General features: G+C 40.1%; 1 protein-coding gene across 4 annotated transcripts in view; it reads right to left on the bottom strand.

The window, feature by feature from the left end:
* nktr (natural killer cell triggering receptor) overlaps window positions 1-23,113 on the bottom strand; it is a 209,623-nt gene that overhangs the window by 59,728 nt on the left and 126,782 nt on the right. For 3 of the 4 annotated variants that reach the window (XM_041183451.1, XM_041183453.1, XM_041183452.1), the window contains exons 5-6: window positions 20,323-20,367; window positions 19,483-19,570 (exon numbers count right to left, since the gene is read on the bottom strand). In XM_041183451.1, the coding sequence (XP_041039385.1) occupies window positions 19,483-19,570; window positions 20,323-20,367 (133 nt within the window). Of the gene's footprint in view, window positions 1-19,482; window positions 19,571-19,954; window positions 19,983-20,322; window positions 20,368-23,113 lie in introns of all 4 variants that reach the window. The other variant, XM_041183454.1, reaches the window with a different exon arrangement.

Genomic DNA, 23,113 nt, shown 5'->3' with positions numbered 1-23,113 from the left:
TTTGGATTTCCAGAAGCCATTCAATAAGATGCCACATCAAAGGTTATTGCACAAGGTAGCAGCTCATGGTATTGGGGGTAATGTATTAGCATGGATTGAGGATTAGTTAACACACACAAGACAGAGTCGGGATTAACGGCTCCTTTTCAGGTTAGAAAGACGTAACTAGTGCAGTACCAGAAGGATCAGTTCTAAGGCCTCAATTATTTACTATCTATATTAATGACTTGGAGGAGGGGGCATAGTGTAATGTATCCAAATTTGTTGTTTATGCAAAAATAGGGAGGAGGGTATGTTGTGATGAGGACATAAGGAATCTGCAAGAGGATATAGATAAATTGAGTGAGTGGGCAAAATCTTGGCAGGTGGAATTTAATGTAGGAAAGTGTGAGGTCATGCACTTTGGTAGGAAGAATCAAATGGCAGACCATTATTTAAATGGACAGGGGCTCCAAAAAAGTGCAACACAGAGGGATCTGGGTGCTCTTGGGCAAGAAACACAAAGTTAGCATGCAGATGCAGCAAGTAATTAAGGCTGCAAGTGGAATTTTGGCCTGTATTGCTAGGGGGTTTAAAAATAGGGAAGTCTTGTTACAACTGTGCAGGATGTTGGTGAGGAGTACTGTGTACAATTTTGGTCCCTATATTTCAGAAAGGGAATACTGGCATTGGAGGCAGTTCAAAAGAGATTCATTTGGCTGGTTCCTGGGATGAAGGGGTGACTTATCAAGAACACCTGAACAGGTTAGGCCTTTAAAAACAAAAAAACTGCGGATGCTGGAAATCCAAAACAAAAACAGAATTACCTGGAAAAACTCAGCAGGTCTGGCAGCATCGGCGGAGAAGAAAAGAGTTGACGTTTCGAGTCCTCATGACCCTTCGACAAAACTTGCGTTCGAGTCCAAGAAAGAGTTGAAATATAAGCTGGTTTAAGGTGTGTTAGGCCTTTACTCATTAGAGTTTAGGAGAATGAGGGCTGATCTTATTGAAATGGACAAGATTCTGAGGGGGCTTGACAGGGTAAATGTTGAGAAGATCTTTCCACTAGTGGGGGAATCTCGAACTAGGGGATATAGTTACAGAACAAGGGGATGCTTTTAAAACAGAGGTGCGAAGGAATTTCTTCTCTCAGAGGGTAATGAATGTCTGGAATTCTCTACCTGGGAGAGTTGTGGAGGCTAGATCACTTAAAGTATTTAAAGAGGTAGATAGATTTTTGAAATATCAGGGAGTTGAGGACTATGAGGAGCTGGCACGAAAGAAAACTTGAGGCCTGGGGCAGATCAGCCATGATCTTATGGAATGGTGGGGCAGACTTGAGGGGCCAAATGGCCTACTCCTATTTCTCATGTTCATCTATTTCCAATAGCAATAGTATTCAAGTCACATTACAGCAATTTTAAACCGTTTTGAGTAGAAATCATTGCCTTTAAAAAAGTAGAATCACTGACAAATATGTATTAATTCCATCAAATATAAGAAATCACTGATTTATAACATTGATATTGAACACAATAAGTTCCAATTAATTAAAGTTAATCAAATTCTGAAAATGAGAGAAGCTTGTTGCTTTGAACTTGGCCAGTTGAATGTGTTTGAGTTTACAAGGGTTAAAAACTCTAAAGGCATAAATAAATGTCTGTTCTGCATTGTGATTAATAACGCACAATTTTTGCTATTTCATCGCAGGGACTGGCACTTGCACTTTTTAAAAATGAGGATTAGAAAAAATTACAAAGCCCCCTCAATTTGGTAAAATCCTTGCACAAAATAGACTTTTAACATACTTGGGGAAAAAAATCATGATTGTCATGGTAGGTTGTGAAAATTATGGGATTTGTCATAGATGTCACTCTGTGACAAATTACTAGCATCATCATGGTGTGTATGTATTGGTAATGACCTGCAGATGCCCTTCAAAACAATTATCATCGTTCTCTAAATAGCCTACTTTCAAATCTTTGTGTGTTTTAGTTTGTCTCCAACTTCCTGTTCCTCTCTAAGGTTTTTGAATGTCATTGCCACTCAACCCTGCTTACAACAATGTTATTCTTCCTTCAAATTCCCTAACCTCTCTATAGCCTTTGACTTTACTTACTCAACCACAGTGCCCTTTTCTACCACCCTCTCATAGCTCGAGTCCTACATGTTTTAAGTCACTAACATAATTTATGGAATGGTTTCTCCTCCTATTATCCAAACATCCATCCTTTGCCCCTTTCCTCTGCCTAAATGTTACTTTTTGGCAACAGGCTCCTGCACATATGCGGATATCCAGCTTTACCCTCCATCATCTTCAATCTGGTGCTATCTGACACCAAGTTATTGAGTAGTTTAACACTGACCAAGGCAGAATCCTTGATATCGCATTACATTCTGAGAGCTCCAAACCTTATATTCATTCCGTCCAGACAGGGTCTCGAAAATATTCCATTTTGCCTTGCTTTAACCCACTGTTGTTGACATCCATTTTCACCTTTACCGCCTCCATACACAAATTCTCTAAGGTTCTCATTAGCCTCCAAAGCTACAATCTGTATAAACCCAATTTACCCAGAATTCTGCTACCTACTCATACTATGTCACCTCTTTCACAGAATCTCACAGTGCAGAAGAGGCCCTTCAGCTCATCGAGTCTGCACCGACACATGACGAACACCTGACCTACCTACCTAATCCCATTTACCAGCACTTGGCCGATAGCCTACAGAATTTCAAATTCCACTAGCTATTGTGGTGGGTTTTGAACCCATGAATCCAGATCATTAGACTGGGCCTCTGGGTTGCTAGTCCAGTGACCTTAACACTATACTACTGTATCTCCATTCTCTCAGTTGCTACTTTTCCAGTTGCCTCTCTCTATCACCTCCCACCCAGGCCATAGGAATGTAACTACCCAGAGTCTGGAACTGCTCCCTTAAGGCTGTGGTGCTGATCCTTCAACCAAGGACAAGTGCAAGTTCACGTTCTCCTTTGCTCCTTCCCCAATCTGAGACGTATTCTCAGTAATCTCCACTGGTTCACTGCCTCTCAAAATATTTACATCAAAAGCTTTGTACTTGTTGAAAAGCCATTCCTCAGCTGTGCTTTATCCTGCTTCTGCAATCTCATACAGCTTTGAATCTGCCACTGTTCTCTAGTCAGATACAGGATGTCTCTCTAATGTAAGAGCCTCCAGTTAGCTTGTCAAAGGCGCTAGCAAATTCTTTCCCAGCTCCTTTGCCATGCTACATTTTCCTGCACCTTCAATAACCTCTTTATCCCTTGGTCAACATTCTTAACTCTACTCCTCACTCCTGCTCAGGTTTAACTTCTATTTGATGAAGTACATTGTGTTGTTTCAAATTACGAACTCTCTTTCTGTCTAGCCACACTCTCTTTTGCTTCTCCTCCTCCCCCTCGCCATTATAATTGCTTGTGGCTTGATGCTAGTCTCTTTCCCACTACCTATCCCACCTTTCACTTTAATTCGCTGCTTTCCCTTCCCTTTTGTTTTCATCTCTTTTGCCTATGGAATCAACGTCTCCCGTTTCCTGTCGTTTTTAGTGTGTGGAGAAATAAATTAAAGAATTGAGGTCCACAGTGGCTAACTGGGAAGTGGGATTGGCAGCAACTGATTGGGAAGCAGAATCAGTAGATTAGGAACCTGACCCCTCACCAATGATAAACAAACATCTTGTTCAATGCATGTCATAACATTTCTTGTGTTCCACAGTGCTGTGTTGGTTTCGACTGCTACACTGACAGGCCATTACCTCAGAGAGTACTCGTGGAGGTTAACAAATTGAAATGGATGCAAATACCCTTATTACTGAATATACATGTCACAGGAGTCACAGCATAAGAAGCTCATTACTATTACTGTCAGTTCATCAGTCTATGAAGTATTTAGTTCCTTTGTCTCAGAATATTCTCACTTTGTAATAATTAATGTTTCATTACTAAATGTTAGTCTACAGCAAATTAAAATCATGGGTGCAAGATGCACCTGCACAAAATTCACAAAACACAAATGAGCCACAACCATGAGCATAGGCACGATGGGCTGAATGATTTATTCATCTCCTGAAATTTCTTTGAAATTGGAGGCAGGATATACCTCGCAGTAATATTAAGAATTCCCATGGCCATGAAGGGGAAAAAAAAAATCATTGCAACAGTGAATGATCTTCCAGCTAACTTGTCAGGTCTTAGTTATAACTATGTTGTCATTAACAAGCTTCATGACAGTTTAGAATTTATACTTGTATCCAAGATAAGCTAAACAATGGCATTTTTCCATTTGCAGCTGTGATAGCACAGAAGCAGAGGAATTAATGGGGAAATGCCATTGAAAACATGCCATTTTTGACTTGTTCCATGCAATAAAACACTTAAATCATCAATCTGACTTGACACTAAGCTACCACACTGTCACTATAATACTACAGCCACAGGACTGTAAACTTCTGGATTATGCCAGGTAAAGCTCTTATGGCTTTCCCAGGGATTGATCAAAGAATGATAACACAGGAGGCCATTTGGCCCACTGCACATGTGGTTGACTCTTTGGGACAGCTGTTCAATTTATCCCACTTCACTACTCTTTCCCCATAAGCCGTGTCATTTTTTTCTTCTTCCAATATATCCAATTGTCTTTGATAGTTACCACTGATGCTTTAATGAAAGGCAGCTATCAACCGCATACATCTATAACAGTGTTAAAGGACTCTTGCCATCGCAAACAAAGAAAAAGCCTCAAAGAATTATCTTCCAAACATTGTGAAATATCTGGGGTGTCGTGGTAAAGTCTGTGAACCGGCTGGAAGGAGCTAGAGACTCAGACAACAGCAGCAGAATTGTACTCAATCACAATCTGCAATCTCATGCCCCTTAACATCAAGCCAGGGGATCAAACCTACTTCAATGAAAAGTGTAAGAGAGCATACGAGGAGCAGCACTGGACATACCTAAAAATGAGGCGTCAACCTTGTGAAGCTACAAGTGGAAGCAGCATGCGACATACAGAGCTAAGCGATTCCAGAACCAACAGATCAGATCTAGGCTCTGTAGTCCTGCCACATCCACAACAATTAACTGCAGGAGAAGGCTCCACAAATATTCTCATCCTCAATGATGGGGGAGCTCAGCACATTCATGCAAAAGACAAGGCTAAAATATTTGAAACCATCTTCAGCCAGAGGTGCCAAGTGGATGATCCATCTCACCTCTTCCTGAGGTCCCCAGCATCACAGGTGCCAATCTTCAGCTAATTCGATTCATGTCACATGATATCAAGAAACGGGTGAAGGCACTCGAGACTGCAAAGGCTATGAGCCCTGAAAACATTCTGGCAATCGTACTGAAGACTTGTACTCCAGAATAAGCCACACCTATAGCCAAGCTGTTTCAATACAGCACAACACTGACATCTACAGGGCAATATGGAAAATTGTCAAAGTCTGCCCTGTCCACAAAAAGCATGACAAATCCAACCAAGCCAATTTCCATCCCACCAGTCTGCTCTCAATTATCAGCAAAGTGATGGAAGGGGTAATCAACAATGCTATCAAGTGGCACTTACTCAGCAATAGCCTGCCCACTGACGTTCAATTTGGCTTCCGCCAGGGCCACTCAGCTCCTGACTTAATTTCAATGGGCAAAAGAACTGAACTGAAGAGGTGGGGTGAGAATGACCACCCTTTACAACAAGGCAGCATTTGACCAAGTGTGGCATCAAGGAACACTAGCAAAACAGAAGTCAACTGGGGAAGACTTTCCACTGGCTGGAGTCATACCTAGCACAAAGGAAGATGGTTGTGGTTGTTGAAGGTCAATCATCTCAGTCCCAGGACATCACTGCAGGAGTTCCTCAGGGTAGTGTCTTAGGTCCAATCATCTTCAGCTGCTTCATCAATGACCTTCCCTCCATCATAAGGTCAGAATTGGGGATGTTCGCTGATGATTGCACAATGTTCAGCACCATTCACGACTCCTCAGATACTGAAGCAGCCCATGGCCATATGCAGCAAGACCTGGACAACATTCAGGCTTGGACTGACAAATGGCAAGTAGCATTTGCACCAAACAAGTAGCCACACAATGACCATCTCCAACAAGAGAAAATCTAACCACCACCCTTTGACAGTTAATGGCATCAACACCACTGAATCCCCCATGATCAACATCCTGGCGGGGTTACTGTTGGACCAGAAACTGAACTGGACCAGCTGTGGCTACAAAAGCAGGTCAGAGGCTAAGAATTCTGCGGCGAGGAACTCACCTTCTAGCCACCCAAAGCCTGTCCACCATCTGCAAGGCACAAATCAGATGGAATACTCTCCACTTGCCCAGATGAGTGCAGCTCCAAAAACACTCATGAAGCTTGACACCATCCAGGATAAAGTAGCCTATTTGATTGGCACCTCATTCACGACCTTCAACATTCACTCCCATCAACACCAATGCACAGTGGCAGCAGCGTGTACCACCAAAATGCACTGCAGAACTCACCAAATCTCCTTTGACACCGCCATCCAAACCCACAACCACCACCATCTAGAAGGACAAGGGCAGCAGATGCATGGGAACACCGCCACCAGCAAGTTCCCCTCCAAGCCACACAATAGCCTGACTTGGAAATATATTGCTGTTCTTTCACTGTCGTTGGATGAAAATCCTGGAACCCCCTCCCTAACAGCACTGTGGGAGTACAGACGGGCTGCAGCTGTTCAAGGTGACTCACCACTACCTTCACAAAGGCAATTAGGGATGGGTAATAAATGTTGGCCTAGTCACTGACGCCTATATCCAGTGAAAGGATAAGTAAAAAGACAGATAACGTGAGGCAGCTGAATTAGCACATGAAAAAAATGTAATATCACTGCTTACATTTTCAACTTTCTAAAATTAGTGAGGCTCAGCAACATCTCCAGACCACTCCTTCCTAATATGTCAAAAGGGTGCAATAGCTTCTCATAATTGCCTGTAATCACAATTTATATAAGGTGTATCTGTGAGTGGATGGTTCCAAAAATCCATCTCCTACTCTATGCCAAAGACGGGATAAGCATTCCTAATAGATTACCATTAAGAACAAGTGACTGAGCTATCTACAGACAGGTTTAACAGGTTATTTTTGTTTTCTGTTTCAAGTTCTGGCACTGAAGAAATGTCATATGGGACATTGATACTTCATGATTAACTCCATGATTGGCAGTAGACTTAGGCTCTTCTGCAGTTCTGTGACTAGCCTTTTAAATAAATTCATCTCACAGAACTACATATTAACACATGGAAACAGCCGGCACGGGCCAAACAAACAGTCAGTGGTGGCATTTATCCTCATGAGTAGTCCTTATCCCACATGTCTATCCTAAACTCATCCCTTTAGCCCTGTTACTTCAATCACCTAACAAAATGTTGACTTGGCTCAAGCACCCTGGTGCTGAAAATCTCCTACTGCAGTCATACAGCTGTTCAGAAATTAAAAACTATACCACCCAGGGCTATTTTCACCCTCATCTTCTCTCAATATTTTATGTATCCTTGCATAGATTTCCTGTAATATTCAAATCTTAATTATTCTCATTTAAGGTTCAGTAACATTGCAACCCATTTTGCTGTATTGCCAATATGTACATTCAAGATTAATCTGGAACCTACCCAAATCTTAGAATTGGTTTACAAGAAACCCATGAAATTGATTTGCAGGCTTGCTCTAATGCTGTCAGCAGGTTGACTATGGTTAGATGTTCCAGGCTGACATTCAACAGGCCAATCACATGATAACGGTACCACAGGAAATAAACTCTCACAAAATGAAGAATCAAATGACACTCAACTGACTCTGTCAATAAATTCGCCTGTCAACATAGCAGGTAATTCAAGGCCAATCATTAGATACTGTTTCAATCTTTGATAATAAGGTCAGACAAAAACATGCACACTTGTACTCTTACTCTCACATTAGCATCCTTGCATAGTACACCCTCAACTTTAATTTTAATTCTTTACACCTACTTGGATAAGTGTTAAATTTAATTACACAATCCTTTGTCCTGCAATGTGAATCCATGGGGTGAGGCAGCTTTTTTAATATTCCAAACTTTAAGTTAAGAGGCTATTGTACAATCATGATAATGGCGTTAAGTGCATGTTCATTAATTCCAATTTGTGAAAACAATCCATACAACTTCACTCAGAGCCAAAATTTGTCTTAGCCAAGTAACACAAGCAGGATAACTGAATATACTCACTTGTGACCAAGTGACTTGCAATACATATATATTCTACCCAGGAGAAATGTAGTCCAGCTGCTTCAAATTGGAATGTATATTAAGAATTAAATTTAAATGATTTGTATGGATATAACTCAGTCCTTTTCCTCTTAACTTCCTATTCTTTGTAAAATTGATGCCTTTGGCACTACAAAGGAGTACACCGTTGGCATTATCCACTCAAAATACTCCCCTAACAATTATAGGCACTAGTATATGGAAATTTTAGAGCCCTTAGAGATTAGCTTCTGGGTGTTCTTTTTTAACATCTGATTAATGTAATTTTTCCCCCTCAACATAAGTTAATCAATTAATTAAAAGCCTGGGTTTATATATTTCTTGGTAATGAATTCATTACAAGGAGGAAAATAAAGGCAATGTATATGAGTTCAGATGCATATGATAAAACAACCTACCTTGGTGACAGATGCAAAATAAAGATATAGCGAGGTGCCATTCATCTCATTTCATCAAGAAAGATGGAAGTTAAAGTGCAACAACATCAGGGATATTAACCAAACCCAACAGAGAATGGACATATCCAAACACAATGATTGATACGACAGGCATGGATTCAAATTCCTTACCTCACTGGGGTTAAAAATGAATTCCGTGATTTCATATAATTTCCACTGGGGAAATTGCTAGTAGCTAAACATATTTTACAACTTAGCACATCAAAGAAAAACTATACATGCATCATTAACGCATTTAAGGGGAGACTGGGCAAATGTGAGGGAGAAAGGTCAGAAGTGGGGATAGACAGGGCAAGAGGAAGGAAGATGCGGGAAAACATTTATGGACTGCAACATTTCAAAGGAAATTAGGGATGGGAAATAAATACTGGCCTTGTCAGCATCACCCACATCCCATAAACACATGAAAAAGAGGATAACCAGCATTGATCTGTTGGGCCAAATGGTCTGTTTCTGTGTAAATTCCATGTAATTTCTCACCAGCTCTCTTCTCCTGCTCAGTAACAAAACAGGTCACTCTAATACGACCCTACAATTCCTTAGGCTACATTTTGCTTCCATTTTTAATTTTCAGTTGAGCCCAGTACAGTACGGAATCATAACAGGTACATGTCAGAAAATCAGGGGCAACGGACTGGGTTTTTTTTAATTAGTAATGAATTGGAATATCTGAACAGAAAACACTAAAATTAAACTGTTGAAATTACAAAGAATAAAAAGTCATTCCATAAAGTTGCACATTTTTATGAAAAGAGTGCAAACTTGGGATCAGTGCGAAAAGGTTTCTGATTTGTAACAATGTAAACATGCAGTATATATTTAGAGTCAAGGTCTGAAGTGACTACACAGTGAAATGATGAGAGATTCCTTGAATGTAATAGCTCCTCACACTGCCTTGGTCTTGCCTTTCACCTTTCCACCATCTACAAGGCACAAGTCAGGAGTGTGATGGAATACTCTTCACTTTCCTGGATGAGTGCAGCTCCCACAACACTCAAGCTCGACGCCATCCACGAAAAAGCAGCATGCTTGATTGGCACCCCACCACATTAAAACATTTACTCCCTCCACTACTGGCGCAGAGTCCAGTGTGTACCATCTACAAAATGCAATGCAGCAACTTGTCAAGGCTCCTTTGACAGCAGTTTCCAAACCTGTGATTTCTATCACTTAGAAGGCCAATGGTAGCAGACGCATAGGAATACCCACCGCCTGCAAGTTCCCCTCCATGCCACACAGCTTCCTGACTTGGAAATATATCTCTGTTCTCCATCATGGTTGGGTCAAAATCCTGAAACTCCCAACTAAAGCAGTGTGTGTGACCAGGTCACAAGACTGCAATGGTTCAACAAGGTGGCTCACCACTACCTTCATAAGGGCAATTAGGAATGATGGTCTTTCCAGCAATGCCAACTTCCCTTAAACAAGTGAAAAAAATAGTTTACACTGTCTTTCAGAATGACACAGGCGCTAGTTGTTGGGTTTATGATCCATAAGCTTGGAGGTGACATCAAAGTCTATGCAAGGGCTAAGACAGGAGAGAGGTGCAAATATTTGCAAAAAGATCCATATATGCAAGCGGAGTGGGCCAAACAATGGCATTTTTTCTTCTTCTTTCATTGGATGCGTGGCAAGGCAAGCATTTGTTGCCCATCCCTAATTTGCCCTTGAGCTGAGTGGCAGGCTAGGCCATTTCAGAGGTCAGTTAAGAGTCAACCACATTGGTGTGGACCTGGAGTCACATGTAGGCTAGGCCAGGTAAGGATGGCAGATTTCCTTCTCTAAAGAACATTAGTGAACCAAATGGATTTTTACCACAATCGACGATAATTTCATGGTCACCAATACTGAGACTAGCTTTCAATTCCAGATTTATTCATTGTTCCACCAGCTGCCACGTCACCAAAACATTAGCCTGGGCCTCTGGATTACTAGTCCAGTGACATTACCACTACACAACCATCTCCTCCATGTAACTTAGATAAACAGAATGGCATGCATATAAATAGGGCCAATAATGATTACATGCATAATTTGCAGGGAAAAAATACTGAAAGAGATTGAAAGAGAAAAATATCTGGGTGTAATTGTGCACAGATCACTGAAGTGTCAACACCAATGTAGAGAAACAGTAGCTTAAGCCACAGGATATTGGGATTTAAAAATAGAACCTATCGGTATAAAGGACACCATTCTATTACCATACAGGTCACTGGGCAAACTGTATCTGGAATACTGTGTCCAGCACTAACTCTCTCCACAGGTTGGGTGATTATAGTGGCCTTGGAAAGGTTACAAAGAAGAACTGCGATTGATTCCTAGCTTAAAGAACTTCAGTTGCTCAGATAAGTTCAGGAACTTGCTCTATTTACTTCAGAGCAGCAATGACTTAACAGGTGACTTGATAGAGTCTATATAAGAATTAAAGGACCAGATATTCCAGCTAACTCCAGAGAAGGCCAGAGGGAGATGTGTTTAAACCAATGAGTAGGAACAGGCCAGATATGCGATGGTTCTTTCTTTCCCTGCAGAGAGTCGTAAGCCTCTGAAATAAATTGTCTGCTGGTGCTCTGAATTGCCTTTGAGACGGAGCTGAACTGGTTCTTGAAAGGGGCAGAGATAGCATCTTATAGAACCTAAGAGTCTTTATAGCTAACACTTTATCCATGTGGTCTCCTGGTCTGGCTTTGATGACCTGAGGAGGTCGGAGTGACATTTTCCAGAATATCATTAACCCACATCGGCCATAAGTTTTTCTCTTCTTTTGCTGCAACCACGAAATTAGAAGGCTGGGTGGGGTTAGAAGGTGTCGAGTCATAGTTCTCCAGCTATTGAGTGTGGAGCAGATTTGAGAGACAAGCTAGTCTTTTCCTGCTGCTCAAACGTATCCTTGTATAAACGATCAATCAGGGGTCTGCTGGAAAGTGCTTAATCTTATGGTCTGGTTTTGTGTGGTACAGCAAAACATCAATTCTTAGGGATCACTCTTCCAAGTATGAACTCACGTACTGAATGACAGTAGTCTATTTCTTCAAGGAAGGCACCACAGTTGAGCCCAAAACAGTCCTTATTTGCATATGCCAACATACAGTATGACCACCAGCATGATCCTTCCTTTAGGTGAGATCAGTTAACAGGACACAATCCATAGCTCAAACCTGGGCTCTTGCTGCTTTGTAAGGCGCAATACCACACCAGTTGTTGTATTTAATAATAAGTCATCAAGTAGCAGGATCACTCCAAATGGAGTGAGAACTCTACTAAGCAAATTAAATTCATGGCAAGGGGAGGCCAAATCAAAAGATATTAAAATCTTAATAAGATTCAGAAAGATGATACCCCAAACTGAGAGGATATCCTCAGTGGGAAAGAACGAATAGGCAGGAGCTCTTTTCTTTAGAAAGAGACTGAGGGGTGAAGAGGTCCTTAAAATTATGGAAGGATTTGGTAGTGTAGAGTTGGATAAGATGGTCCTACTTGTAGGCGAGACCAAAACTAGAGCCAATAAATATAATAGTCATTAATAAACCAATAGGGAATACAGGAGATACGTTTATATGCAAAAAGTGGTGAGAATGTGGAACTTGCTAGGACAAATAGTAGCTGAGGCAAATAACAGATGCATTTGAGGGGAAGCTAGATAAACAGACAAGGGAGAAAGGAATAAAAGGTTATACTGCTAGGGTTAGATGACTTATCATTGCTGTACAGTGCTGTACATTGTACATTGAAAAAAAATCAATGTGCCCTTTTAAAACATGAAAACTAGAACATGTAAATTCAAAGAAGAATCGTGCAGCCAGAAATGTGCACCCTTGTTAACTTTGGGGGAATTTAAAGTTTCAAATGCTTTCTAAATACTCATGATATCAAGGGATATGGGGATTGCATGGGAAAATATCACTGAGGTAGACAATCAGCCATGATCTAGTTGAATGGAAGAGCAGGTTCGAGGGGCTGAATGGCCTACTCCTACTTCCTATGTTCCTATGATTGAGACAGTAATTTTGTAATGCTATTGTGACTTCAGCTGAAGAGAGATATTGGAACATCTTTAATTTAGTAGTTCAAGAAATCTAATTGCTTTGTCACATTTCTGGAGGGCACAATACTCAGGATAACAATGCAGCTGTTAAATGGCACACAAATGTATGACAGACTCTTTGGAAAGGTGCAATTATAAATCCTGAATCACTGGTGACAATTTCTACTGTACCTTGTTATGAATGCCGGACTGTACAAGACATTTTAAATGTCTCCTTTAACTTAAGGTAAAGTTGGGACTTCAAGAAGCATCCCAGCTCGGAGACATGCCTATGTGGTCTGGTTACTATGGAGATGAAACTCAAACAGAAACCTACTGAAATCAAGTGAGAGTGTATACATCTTTCCTCAGTGATTGAGTAAATGGACAACTGTTTTTTGAGACAAATGGAGAGAGACAAAGCAACTAGTGCTGTGTGGAGGAGCAAGGCAGTTACTGCTGTGAAGAGCAAGGAATGATCGTTTTGAGTTAACAAACAAGCAGGATGCTTGTGAGAGTTGATTTTCTGCTCGAAAGCAAGGGGAAAAACTGACAGCACTTTTGGAGATTTAAAGAACTAGGAGTTGTCGATGTGGGCCTTGCTGGTGGATGTTGGATCTGGCAGACTCAGGCTGAGTGGAACGACTTTCGAATGACACCGGAAGTTTTGACCTGCATGGCAAGTAGTAGTGAGCTTGGAAGACTAGGAGTAACTTCTAATTAGTCTGGTAATGCTGTACATTTGCTATAATTGTGGTGCACAGTGAAAAGAGTTGTAAGACATATCTTAATTGTGTTAGTTAATGCAAAAGTGCCTTTTTTACAGTTCGTTAAGTAATGTTCGATTTATATTGACTTTAGTTTATTTGTTACAGTACGAGTCTTCCAGTCCACCTCAAATTACCCGGGAAGGGTAAGGTGTCTCAAAAATTGGAGCAACAGGTCAAGCTAGCTGTTGTTGCTACTGCGTAGTAATGGCATATGAGTGGTATCCTCCACTAACAGGATGCTGTCATCAAGCCAAAAAGACGTTCTATCTACCACACAAATGAGTAAGGTGGTATATGAATTTTAATGCCGATGTGATGTCAGGTATGTAGGCCATACGTTCCAAGAACCGATAGAACATATCAAACAGCATATCCCATTGTTTGTTTTCAACAGGTACAGCACTGACCATATTCAACTAGCTTGTGCTTGCGAACTCAGAAGTGTCCAACATTAGATGTGATTCTGCGATGGGACTGTTCAGTAAGTGCTGTCCAGAGTGTTCTAAGAATTGCACCAATAACCAATTTAAGGGTAAGTCAGCTTGCAATGTGGCTTACTTACACTTACTAGAAACTACATACATTCATACACAGTGCCCTGCAAACAGAAAGAAAGTGTCCAGGCATTGCGCCTTTTTCAATTCAACAAAAGCATGGGAAACATCTGTTCCCTGGTGCATTTCCCATGGTAACGCCTTTACCAATCAGTGTTCACTCGCCAAACAATCAGCGCCCTTTTCTCATGCAGTATAAATTGCTACTCCCTTTGAAATTTGGTATTCTTGCATCTGTCCTGATGAGTACAAGGTGAAAAGCTTTGACCGCATGTCTCTTTCTTCAGCAACACTCAAAAGTTCTGTACTACCAAGTGGCTATATTAAATAATTATTCCATTTTGGTATTTACAAGAGAGGTAGAACAGGTAGACATAATATTGAATGATGAGACGAACAATAAGGTGCGTACTTAAAATAAAAGAGACGATGTATTGAATAAACTGAAGAAACTCAAGAGGATAAATCCTCTGGGCAAGATGGATTGTATCCATGAACTGTAAAAGAATCTAGGGGAGCGACAGCAGAGGCATTACTACACATATTTAATATTTTTCTTTAGAGAAAGAGCAAGGCCAGAGGACTAGCAGATAGTTAATGTAATTCCAGTATTTAAGGGGGGCAGAACATGTCCAGAGACTTACAGACCCATCAGCTTAACATCAGTGGTGGGAAAATTAAGGAATCTTTACTAAAAGAGGGAATAGGAGAACATCTACAAATAAGAAATATAATGATAGGATGGATTTCAAAAGGGAAAATCTTGCTTGATCAGTCTTTTGCATTTTTTGAGGTAACAGAGAAAGAAGACACTGGTAGTACAGTAGATGTAATTACTATGGATTTTCAAAAGGCCTTCGATAAGGTGCCCCATAATAGACTAGTAATGCAGTGTGACATAATGCAGTGTGAGAGAATTCAGGGGACGATGGGCATATATTGGTTTCAAAACAGAAAGCAGAGCAGGAGTAAAAGGTAGTTATTCAAAGTGGGAGAAAATGGGAAGTGGTGTTCCTTTAAGATCAGTGCTGGGTCCATGGCAGTTTACATTGATAATCTGGATTGAAATCAAAAACACAATTTCTAAATTTGTGAATGACACCAAATGGGTGGGGGTAGTGGTGGGAGATAGGGGATATAGTTAATACTGAGAAGGTCTGCAACAAATTATAGGACACTAATAAACTTGCAGGTTGCACAAATAACTGGCAAAATGAAGTTCAACACAGATAAATGAGGTAGTACAGGTTGGGAGGTAGGTCACTTATTACTTGAAAGGTACAAGTCTATATGGGGTAGAGGAACAGGGATCTTGGAAAACAAATACATCAATCACTAAAAGTTGCGTCACATGTTAACAATGACATAAAAAAAGCAAATCAAGCACTAGGTTTTATTTCTAGAGGGATGGCATTGAAAGGTAGGGAAGCTATGCTAAAACTGTATCCAACCTTGGTTAGACAACAACAGAGGTCTTTAAAATTCTGAAAGGTTTTGATAAAGTGGATGGAGGGGGAATGTTTTCTTGAGTGGAGAAGAGCATAATTAGAGGCCATCAATATAGAAGAAATCCAACTGAGAATTCAGAAGAAACCCTCTTTACCCAGAAAATAATGAGAATGTTGAACTTGAAGCCAACAGTATAGATGCATTTCAGGGGAAACTACACAAACATGTGACAAAGACAATAGGCATGATGGCAGACTTAGATGAGAAAAGATGGGAAGGGGCTGAGTACAAACTCAGGCATGAACTTGTTAGGCCAATGGCCTATTTCTGTGCTGTATATCTTGCCTAAATCTCCAGGACCTGCACCATTGGGACAGTTCATTTTAGCTTCAAGTTAAATTGGAATTACTATGAACTCTTCTCCCTCCAAAAAAACTAGACTAACAGAGATGAGGGAATACATGGGATGAGTCATAGCATTTAGGCGGTGGGTTTTATTCAAAGAAAATGGAAATTAGGGGCTTTGTGAAGTCACATATCTTTTAAGTTATTCATGCTATTAGGGAATAAAGGAAAAATGCACAGACTGGTATAGCTAAGTTTAACAAATTTCAGTTCTGTCTCATTGGTAACACTCTTGCTTTGGAGTCAGAAGACTGAGAGTCAAGTTCCACACTTCTATTGTATAGTTCTACATTTTTCATCTTCTGTGCACTTTAGGAGCTTACCAAAATTTTTATAAAGGAGAGAGGATGTTCCCTAAATAGCATTCATAAAAACAGCATCAAGACCAATTTATTAATGGCATGTGATGCAGTTAAATCTAAACAGTAACATTTAGTAGATCAGCGAAGAGTATGCCACGTGGCATTTGTGCTGATGTTATCAGTTGCACCCTGACTGAGATGCTAAGGAAAGAACTGCAGAATGACCCTCAACTTCCCATTGGCTTCCTGCAAGATGGTACGGTTTCCGGAACACAAACATTTGGCTACTTGCTGCTCCAATTGGATACTTGCAACATAGGAGTGGCTAAATTGCTCTACTCAACATTTAATAACCTAGGGCTTGAAGCATTAGCACAGTGGAAATCACTTGTGCTGTGGTAATTAAATCAGTGTGTCTAGATTCAGATGATCTGGCTTTGCACTCGTGGAGAGAAAATCTCTTCTGTGAGGTTCTAGGCTCCTGTTTCTGCTCATTTTCAATGTTATTGTTTGGATGGAAATTAGGGGCTTTGTGAAGTCACATACCTTTTAAGTTATTCACTCTATTAGGGAATGAAGATAAAAAGGAACGGACTGGTATAGCTAAGTTTAACTAATTTCAGCTCTATCTCATTGGTATCCCTATCTCATTCTCTTGCTTTGGAGTCAGAAGACTGAGGGTCAAGTTCCACTCTAGATACCTGAGCACAAAAATCTAGGCTGACACTTCAAAACAGTACTGAGGTAGTGCTGCACTATTTGTGAGCATTTTAGATGAGACTTTAACCTCAGTTGAATGTAAAAGATCTCACGGCACTATTTTGAATAAGGGTGGTGGGCTCAACCAAAGCACTCAAACAGATTATCTCCTTGTTACGTTGCCAATTTTTGCCTTACAGTGAAAAAAATGGCTGCCATGTTTCATTAATTCTAACAGAGACTACACTTTTCTAAAAAAAAGTACTTAATTGCCCATAATGTATTTTCTGTGGTCTGAGGTCATGAAAGGTGCTACAGAGATACCTACAGATCTTTTCCTTTATTATTCTAATTTACTACTTCAATCAGCAAAGATATTTTTGGATAAATACATAAGACTGGAGGTAATGCAGGTAAAACAAGGGATGGCTCAGAAACGCAGGATTCCCTTTTCGGAACTTCTGAGACTAACTGCAGTTTCCATGCCGTTCTCTGGATCTGGCCACCTAACTCTGCAAACACCAAACATGGAACTTCCCACAGTGACCAGCTCAGTGTTATAGTAAGCATTGCTTTTTCCACTCAGCATGATTGTATCCTAACCCAAACTTTTCTCATTGGCCTACATTGGCTTCTGGTCCACCAATGATTGATTTAAAATTCTCATCCTAATATGCAAATCCTTCCATATCTCTGCTATCTCCATCATCTCTATAACTCTCCAAGAATCCAGCATTCCTCCAACTCTAGGCTCCTGTGCATCTCCCACTTTTATCTCCACACCATTGGTGGCTGTGTCTTCAATTATCTAGGGTCTAAGCTCCACAAATCCTATCTGACTAAAATGCCCCTTTGCTTTGGTGTCAATTTTTATCTGATTATAATCCTGAGAAGTGCCCCTTGAGATGTTTTCCTGTGCTATATAAATTCAAGCTGTTGTCCTCGGTAAGGCACCAGTGACGAAGATTTTGGAATTATTCTAGGGACAGCATTGGGTGGGAAACTGTGGGATGCTATAGAAGGATGAACATGATGAACAAATAAACCCTCCTCATCAGAAGTTATACTTGTGATCTGCTGGGACAGCAGAGTGCATCAATTCCGAGTAGCCATGAAGCACCATCACTTGTGGTCTCCTTATTTGAAAAAAGGATATAATTGTGTTAGAAGCATTACAGAGAAGGTTCACTCAATTCATTCCTGGGATGAAGGGCTTATCCTATGATGAAAGGTTCAAACGCTTAGGTCTGTACCCATTGGACTTTAGAAGAATGAGAGGTGATCTTATTGAAACATATAAAGATCCTGAGTGTCTTGACAGGGTACTTAATGGATATTTCCCCTCAAGGGGGAGACTGGGACTGGGGGACACAAAGAGGTTTCCCGTTTAAGATTGAGATGAAGAGAATTCTCTCTCTCAGAAGGTTGTTAGTATGTGGAATTCTCTTCCCTAGAGTGCAGTGAAAGCTGGATCATTGAATTTATTCAAGGCAAAGTTAAACAGATTTTTGAGAGACAAGGGAGTTGAGGGTTATGTGGGGCAGACAGGAAAGTGAAGTGAGATCACAACCAGATTAGCCATGATTTTATTGAATTGCAAAGCAGGCTTGAAGGGCCGATTAGCCTACTCCTGCTCCCAAGCCCTAAGTTCTTCTGTGACCTGGCAGGCAGTGGGCATATTATTGCAGCTATTTATAGGAAAACTTGAAAATATTGGGGCTGATATTTGCGAAGTACATTGAAAGCTTAACTGGTCATTAAGCCAACTGTTCAAAACCCAAGTCTTGATTGGCTGGAAAAGTGACCTTTAACACCAAATTGTAGCCAGAGGTGCCCACTAACAAACTGGATAGCATTTCAGGGAAACAGATTAAAACAAATGATGCACATTAATTATTATAATGTATTAACAAGAAACAAAAAAAAATTGTTAAAACAAAAGTGAAATATTATGGAAGAAAATAAACGCCAGAATGCTGAGAATGATAAACTCTCTCAAGAATTTGAAAGTACATATTTAGACATAGAGGTATATATAAAAATTTTTATTAGCTGTGCTATTGGGATTTGTTTCACAATTCTCTGCAGCAGCCTCTAGTTTATGATGAACTTAAATTCATTGTCATGAACCTACTCTTCTTTCTCCATGCCTCCTGAGAGGGGCAAAAACACATGGACAGCTGTAGCAAATTTAGCAAGCCTGTTGCCAAAAATTCCTCCTATCCCTCAGAGGCAAGTCAGGAGAGTGCAGGTATTATTTGGGCTATTCCTACAGATCTGGGCTTTGTGAAGAAACTAATGTTGTTTAGCATCTTTATGTTCTAGGGTAGAGGACAAAAACTGCAATTAAAAAAAAAATCACACTTAACATGAATTGATGGGATGCAAAACTGGAAAGTTTTACCCCGTCCCAATAATGTGTTAGATGTGATAAAAATGCAAACTGCTCAACATCTGCAGGCATTGATGTATGTGGATAACCATCTTTCTGATGAATGGCACCTCACTATATGATGCTGATAAGATAACCAAGAGTCATACTCACATGAAGAACTGGGAACCATTGGTATCTCTTCCTCTGTTTGCCATTGACAACAGGAACTCCCTGTCGTGTTTGAGCACAAAATTCTCATCTGTCCAAGAAAGGAGTAGCTGGTCAGCTTTGAGAGACTCCACAGAATTGCTGTAGTCTATTTGCTCATTGCACCAACAACAGAGTAACAGCCTTGCTTTAGGCCTCACCGCAGCATTACACTAAAATATTGTGTTGAGGAGGAACACAAATTTCAAATTCTCTTATATTACCAGTACTGAAACTAGTGCACTAAATGCTCCAGGTGAGCAGTTTCAATTTGTCTTTGTGTCTTTGTGTGTGTTTTTTTGTTTTCCTTTAAAGTCTGCAAGCAATAAAGAAAATTGGACCATATATTCCATCAACTCACTGCCAATAACGGTACTTGCTGGGGAGGGTGCAAGGGAGTGTGTTTTAATTGTGTTACTTAGCTTTTTTTTCTTACCTTTTCATTTTGCAAAAGATCACATTCTCTATAAATAAAAGAATATGTTGAAAGTTTTAGGCAGGATGATAGGTTTTCTCATGAATAAATTGCCTAACCTCCATGCTGCAAGTTGCGAGCTTACTGCATAATAATTTACCTTTTATAATTCACTTTTTTTTTTGTAGTTAACAGTGAACACGCTAAGAAACAATTAGCCCAAATTCATGCATCTATTTTGTGCATGCAACATTTCAAGCACTAGCTACATGCAACAGGTGAGGGAATTAAAAGCAATGCTATTCACGTATTGTTAGAGGGAGTCTTCTATTTAGTAAATCAACAGATTTAATTTGGGCTTTGTGATGAAATTAAAAAGATGTCTCTACCTTCAAAGTATCCGCCATAAATAGATTCTCCTCCTCGTCCATTACCTAAGAACCACAGGTGTGTAAGTAACGCTAGGCTCCACACTGAATGTTTCTATACAATTAACAAAAAGTACATTACGCAGGAACTAAGCAGTCAGGTTCAGTCGATGTCCTTTCATATGTGGTTTATGGTTCACCGCCAGACAGATGAGCAAGATGACAGTAAAACATCTTCGGTTCCAGCATTTTCCATTTGACTCTCAGTTACATAAGAACACACCAACGAAAGTGCTTCTAAAACCTTGCCACCTTATGCTAGCAGAAGTAGGAAGGTTAACAGAATATCAACAACATGAACATGGCTGTAGATATGCTTTACTGAAGCTTTGTTGGATACCAACCCCTCCCCAAAAGAAAGATCTAATCCTATCACCATTAGAAAATGCAGCATCTTCCCCTTCTTTTCTTGAGCACATAATATACATGCGAATTTAAATAAAATCTATAAATAAATTTCAGGTGATAAAAATGTCACTTTTCAAATAGCATTCACTGTTGTCAACATACCAGGCTAATGAAAATATATACATTATTGAACAAAGGCAAGGTTTAATTCTTTGCTGCTCAGAAAAATTAAATCATTCATATGAAATAACACATTGTGCAATACAAAGAGTATAGAAACAGAGAGACCTGGGGGTGTTCACATTCACAAATCTGTGAAGTTGATAAAGCTGCTAAAATAAACGGAACAGGATACTTGACTTTATAAATAAACACAAAAGAATATAAAAAAAACAAGGAAGTTAAGCTAGATATTCGTGAACCACTGATGAGGCCTCAGTTGAAGTAGTGTGTCTAATAATGGGTACTACACCTTTGGAAGGTTATCAAAGCTTTGCAGAGGATACAGTGGATATTTCCTAGGGAAGGGGTACCAGGGATGAGGGACTTCAGTTATGTGAAGAGACTGACCATAAGACATAGGAGCAGAAGTAGGCCATCAAGTCTGCTCCACCATTCAATGAGATCATGGCTGATCTGATAATCCTCAACTCCACTTTCCTGCCCTTTCCCCATAACCCTTGATTCCCTTACTGATTAAAAATCTGACAATCTCAGTCTTGAATATACTTAATGACCCAGCCTCTATAACTCTCTGTAGTAAAGAATTCTACAGATTCACTACCCTCAGAGAAGAAATTCCTCCTCATCTGTTTTAAATGGACGCCCCCTTACTCTGAGATTATGCCCTCTGGTCCTAGACTCTTCCACAAGAGGAAACAACCTCTCAGCATCCACCCTGTCAAGGCCCCTAAGAATCTCATATGCTTCAATAAGGTTGCCTCTCATTCTTCTAAACTCCAGAGGGTACAGACCCAACCGACTCAGCCTCTCCTCAAAAGAAAATCTCTTCATCCCCGGGATCAATCTAGTGAACCTTCTCTGGACTGCCTCCAATGCAGTATATCTTTCCTTAGATAAGGGGACCAAAACTCTTCATAATGTTCTTGATATGGCCTTGTATAGTTTTAGCAAGACTTCCCTATTTTTATACTCCATTCCCTTTGAAATAAAGGCCAACATTCCATTTGCCTTACCTATTACTTGCTGAACTTGTATGCTAGCTTTTTGGGATTCATGCAAGAGGACCCCCAAATCCCTCTGTGCTGCAGCTTTCCTCAGCCTTTCTCCATTTAAATAATATTCAGCTCCTCTATTCTTCCTGCTAAAGTGCATAATCTCACACTTTCCCACACTATATTCCATGTGCCAAGTTTTTGCCCACTCACTTAACCTGTCTATATGCCTCTGTAGACACTGTTATCCTCACCACTTGCCTTCCCACCTATTTTTGTGTCATCTGCAAACTTGGCGATAGTACATTAATTTCCCTCATCCAAGTCAATATATATTATAAATAATTGTGGCCACAGCACTGATCCCTGTGGCACTCCACTAGTTACAGGTTGCCATCCTGAAAATGCTGCCCTTCCCCGCGTCCCTGCTCTCTGTCGTCTATTAGTTAGCCAGTCCTCTACCCATGCCAACACCATGGGCTCTTATTAAATAACCTTATGTGCGGTGCCTTATCAAATGCTTTTGGAAATCCAAATACATTATATCTACTGGTTCCCCTTTATCTATCCTGTTTGTTACCTCCTCAAAGAATTCTAATAAACTTGTCAGGCATGATTTCCCTTTCATGAAGCCATGTTGACTCTACTTGATTAGATTATGCATTTCTAAATGCTCTATTACATCCTTTATAATAGATTCTAACATTTTCCCAATGACAGATGTTAAGCTATAGTTACCTGTTTTTGTCTCCCTCCCTTTTTTAGTAAGAGTTTTACGTTGGCAGTTTTCCAATCCTCTGGGACTTTTCTGGAATCTAAGGACTCTTGGAAGATTACTATCAGTGCATCCATTATCTCTGCAGCTATTTCCTTAAATATCTTAGGATGCAACCCATCACGTCCACGTGACTTATTGGCCTTTAGCCCCATTAGTTTCCCTAGTACTTTTTCTCTAGTGATAGTTATTGTATTTATTTCCTCCCCCCCTTTTGCCCCATTATTATTTAGTATTTTAGCTATGCTATTAGTGTCTTCTACCATGAAGACTGATACAAAGTATTTATTCAACTCCTTATTCAACCATTTCCTGGTTCCCCATTATTATTTCCCCAACCTCATTCTCTAAGAGGTCTATGTTCACTTTGGCCTCTCTCTTCCTTTTTATATATTTAAAGAAGCTCTTATTGTCCGTTTTTATATTACTTGCTAGTTTATCCTTAAAGTTTATT

The sequence above is a fragment of the Carcharodon carcharias genome, chromosome 3 (assembly GCF_017639515.1).
Source record: "Carcharodon carcharias isolate sCarCar2 chromosome 3, sCarCar2.pri, whole genome shotgun sequence".
In the NCBI taxonomy this organism is placed as follows: domain Eukaryota; kingdom Metazoa; phylum Chordata; class Chondrichthyes; order Lamniformes; family Lamnidae; genus Carcharodon; species Carcharodon carcharias.
The sequence above is the reverse complement of the archived record's forward strand: the minus strand, read 5'-3'. Positions and strand labels throughout refer to the sequence as shown.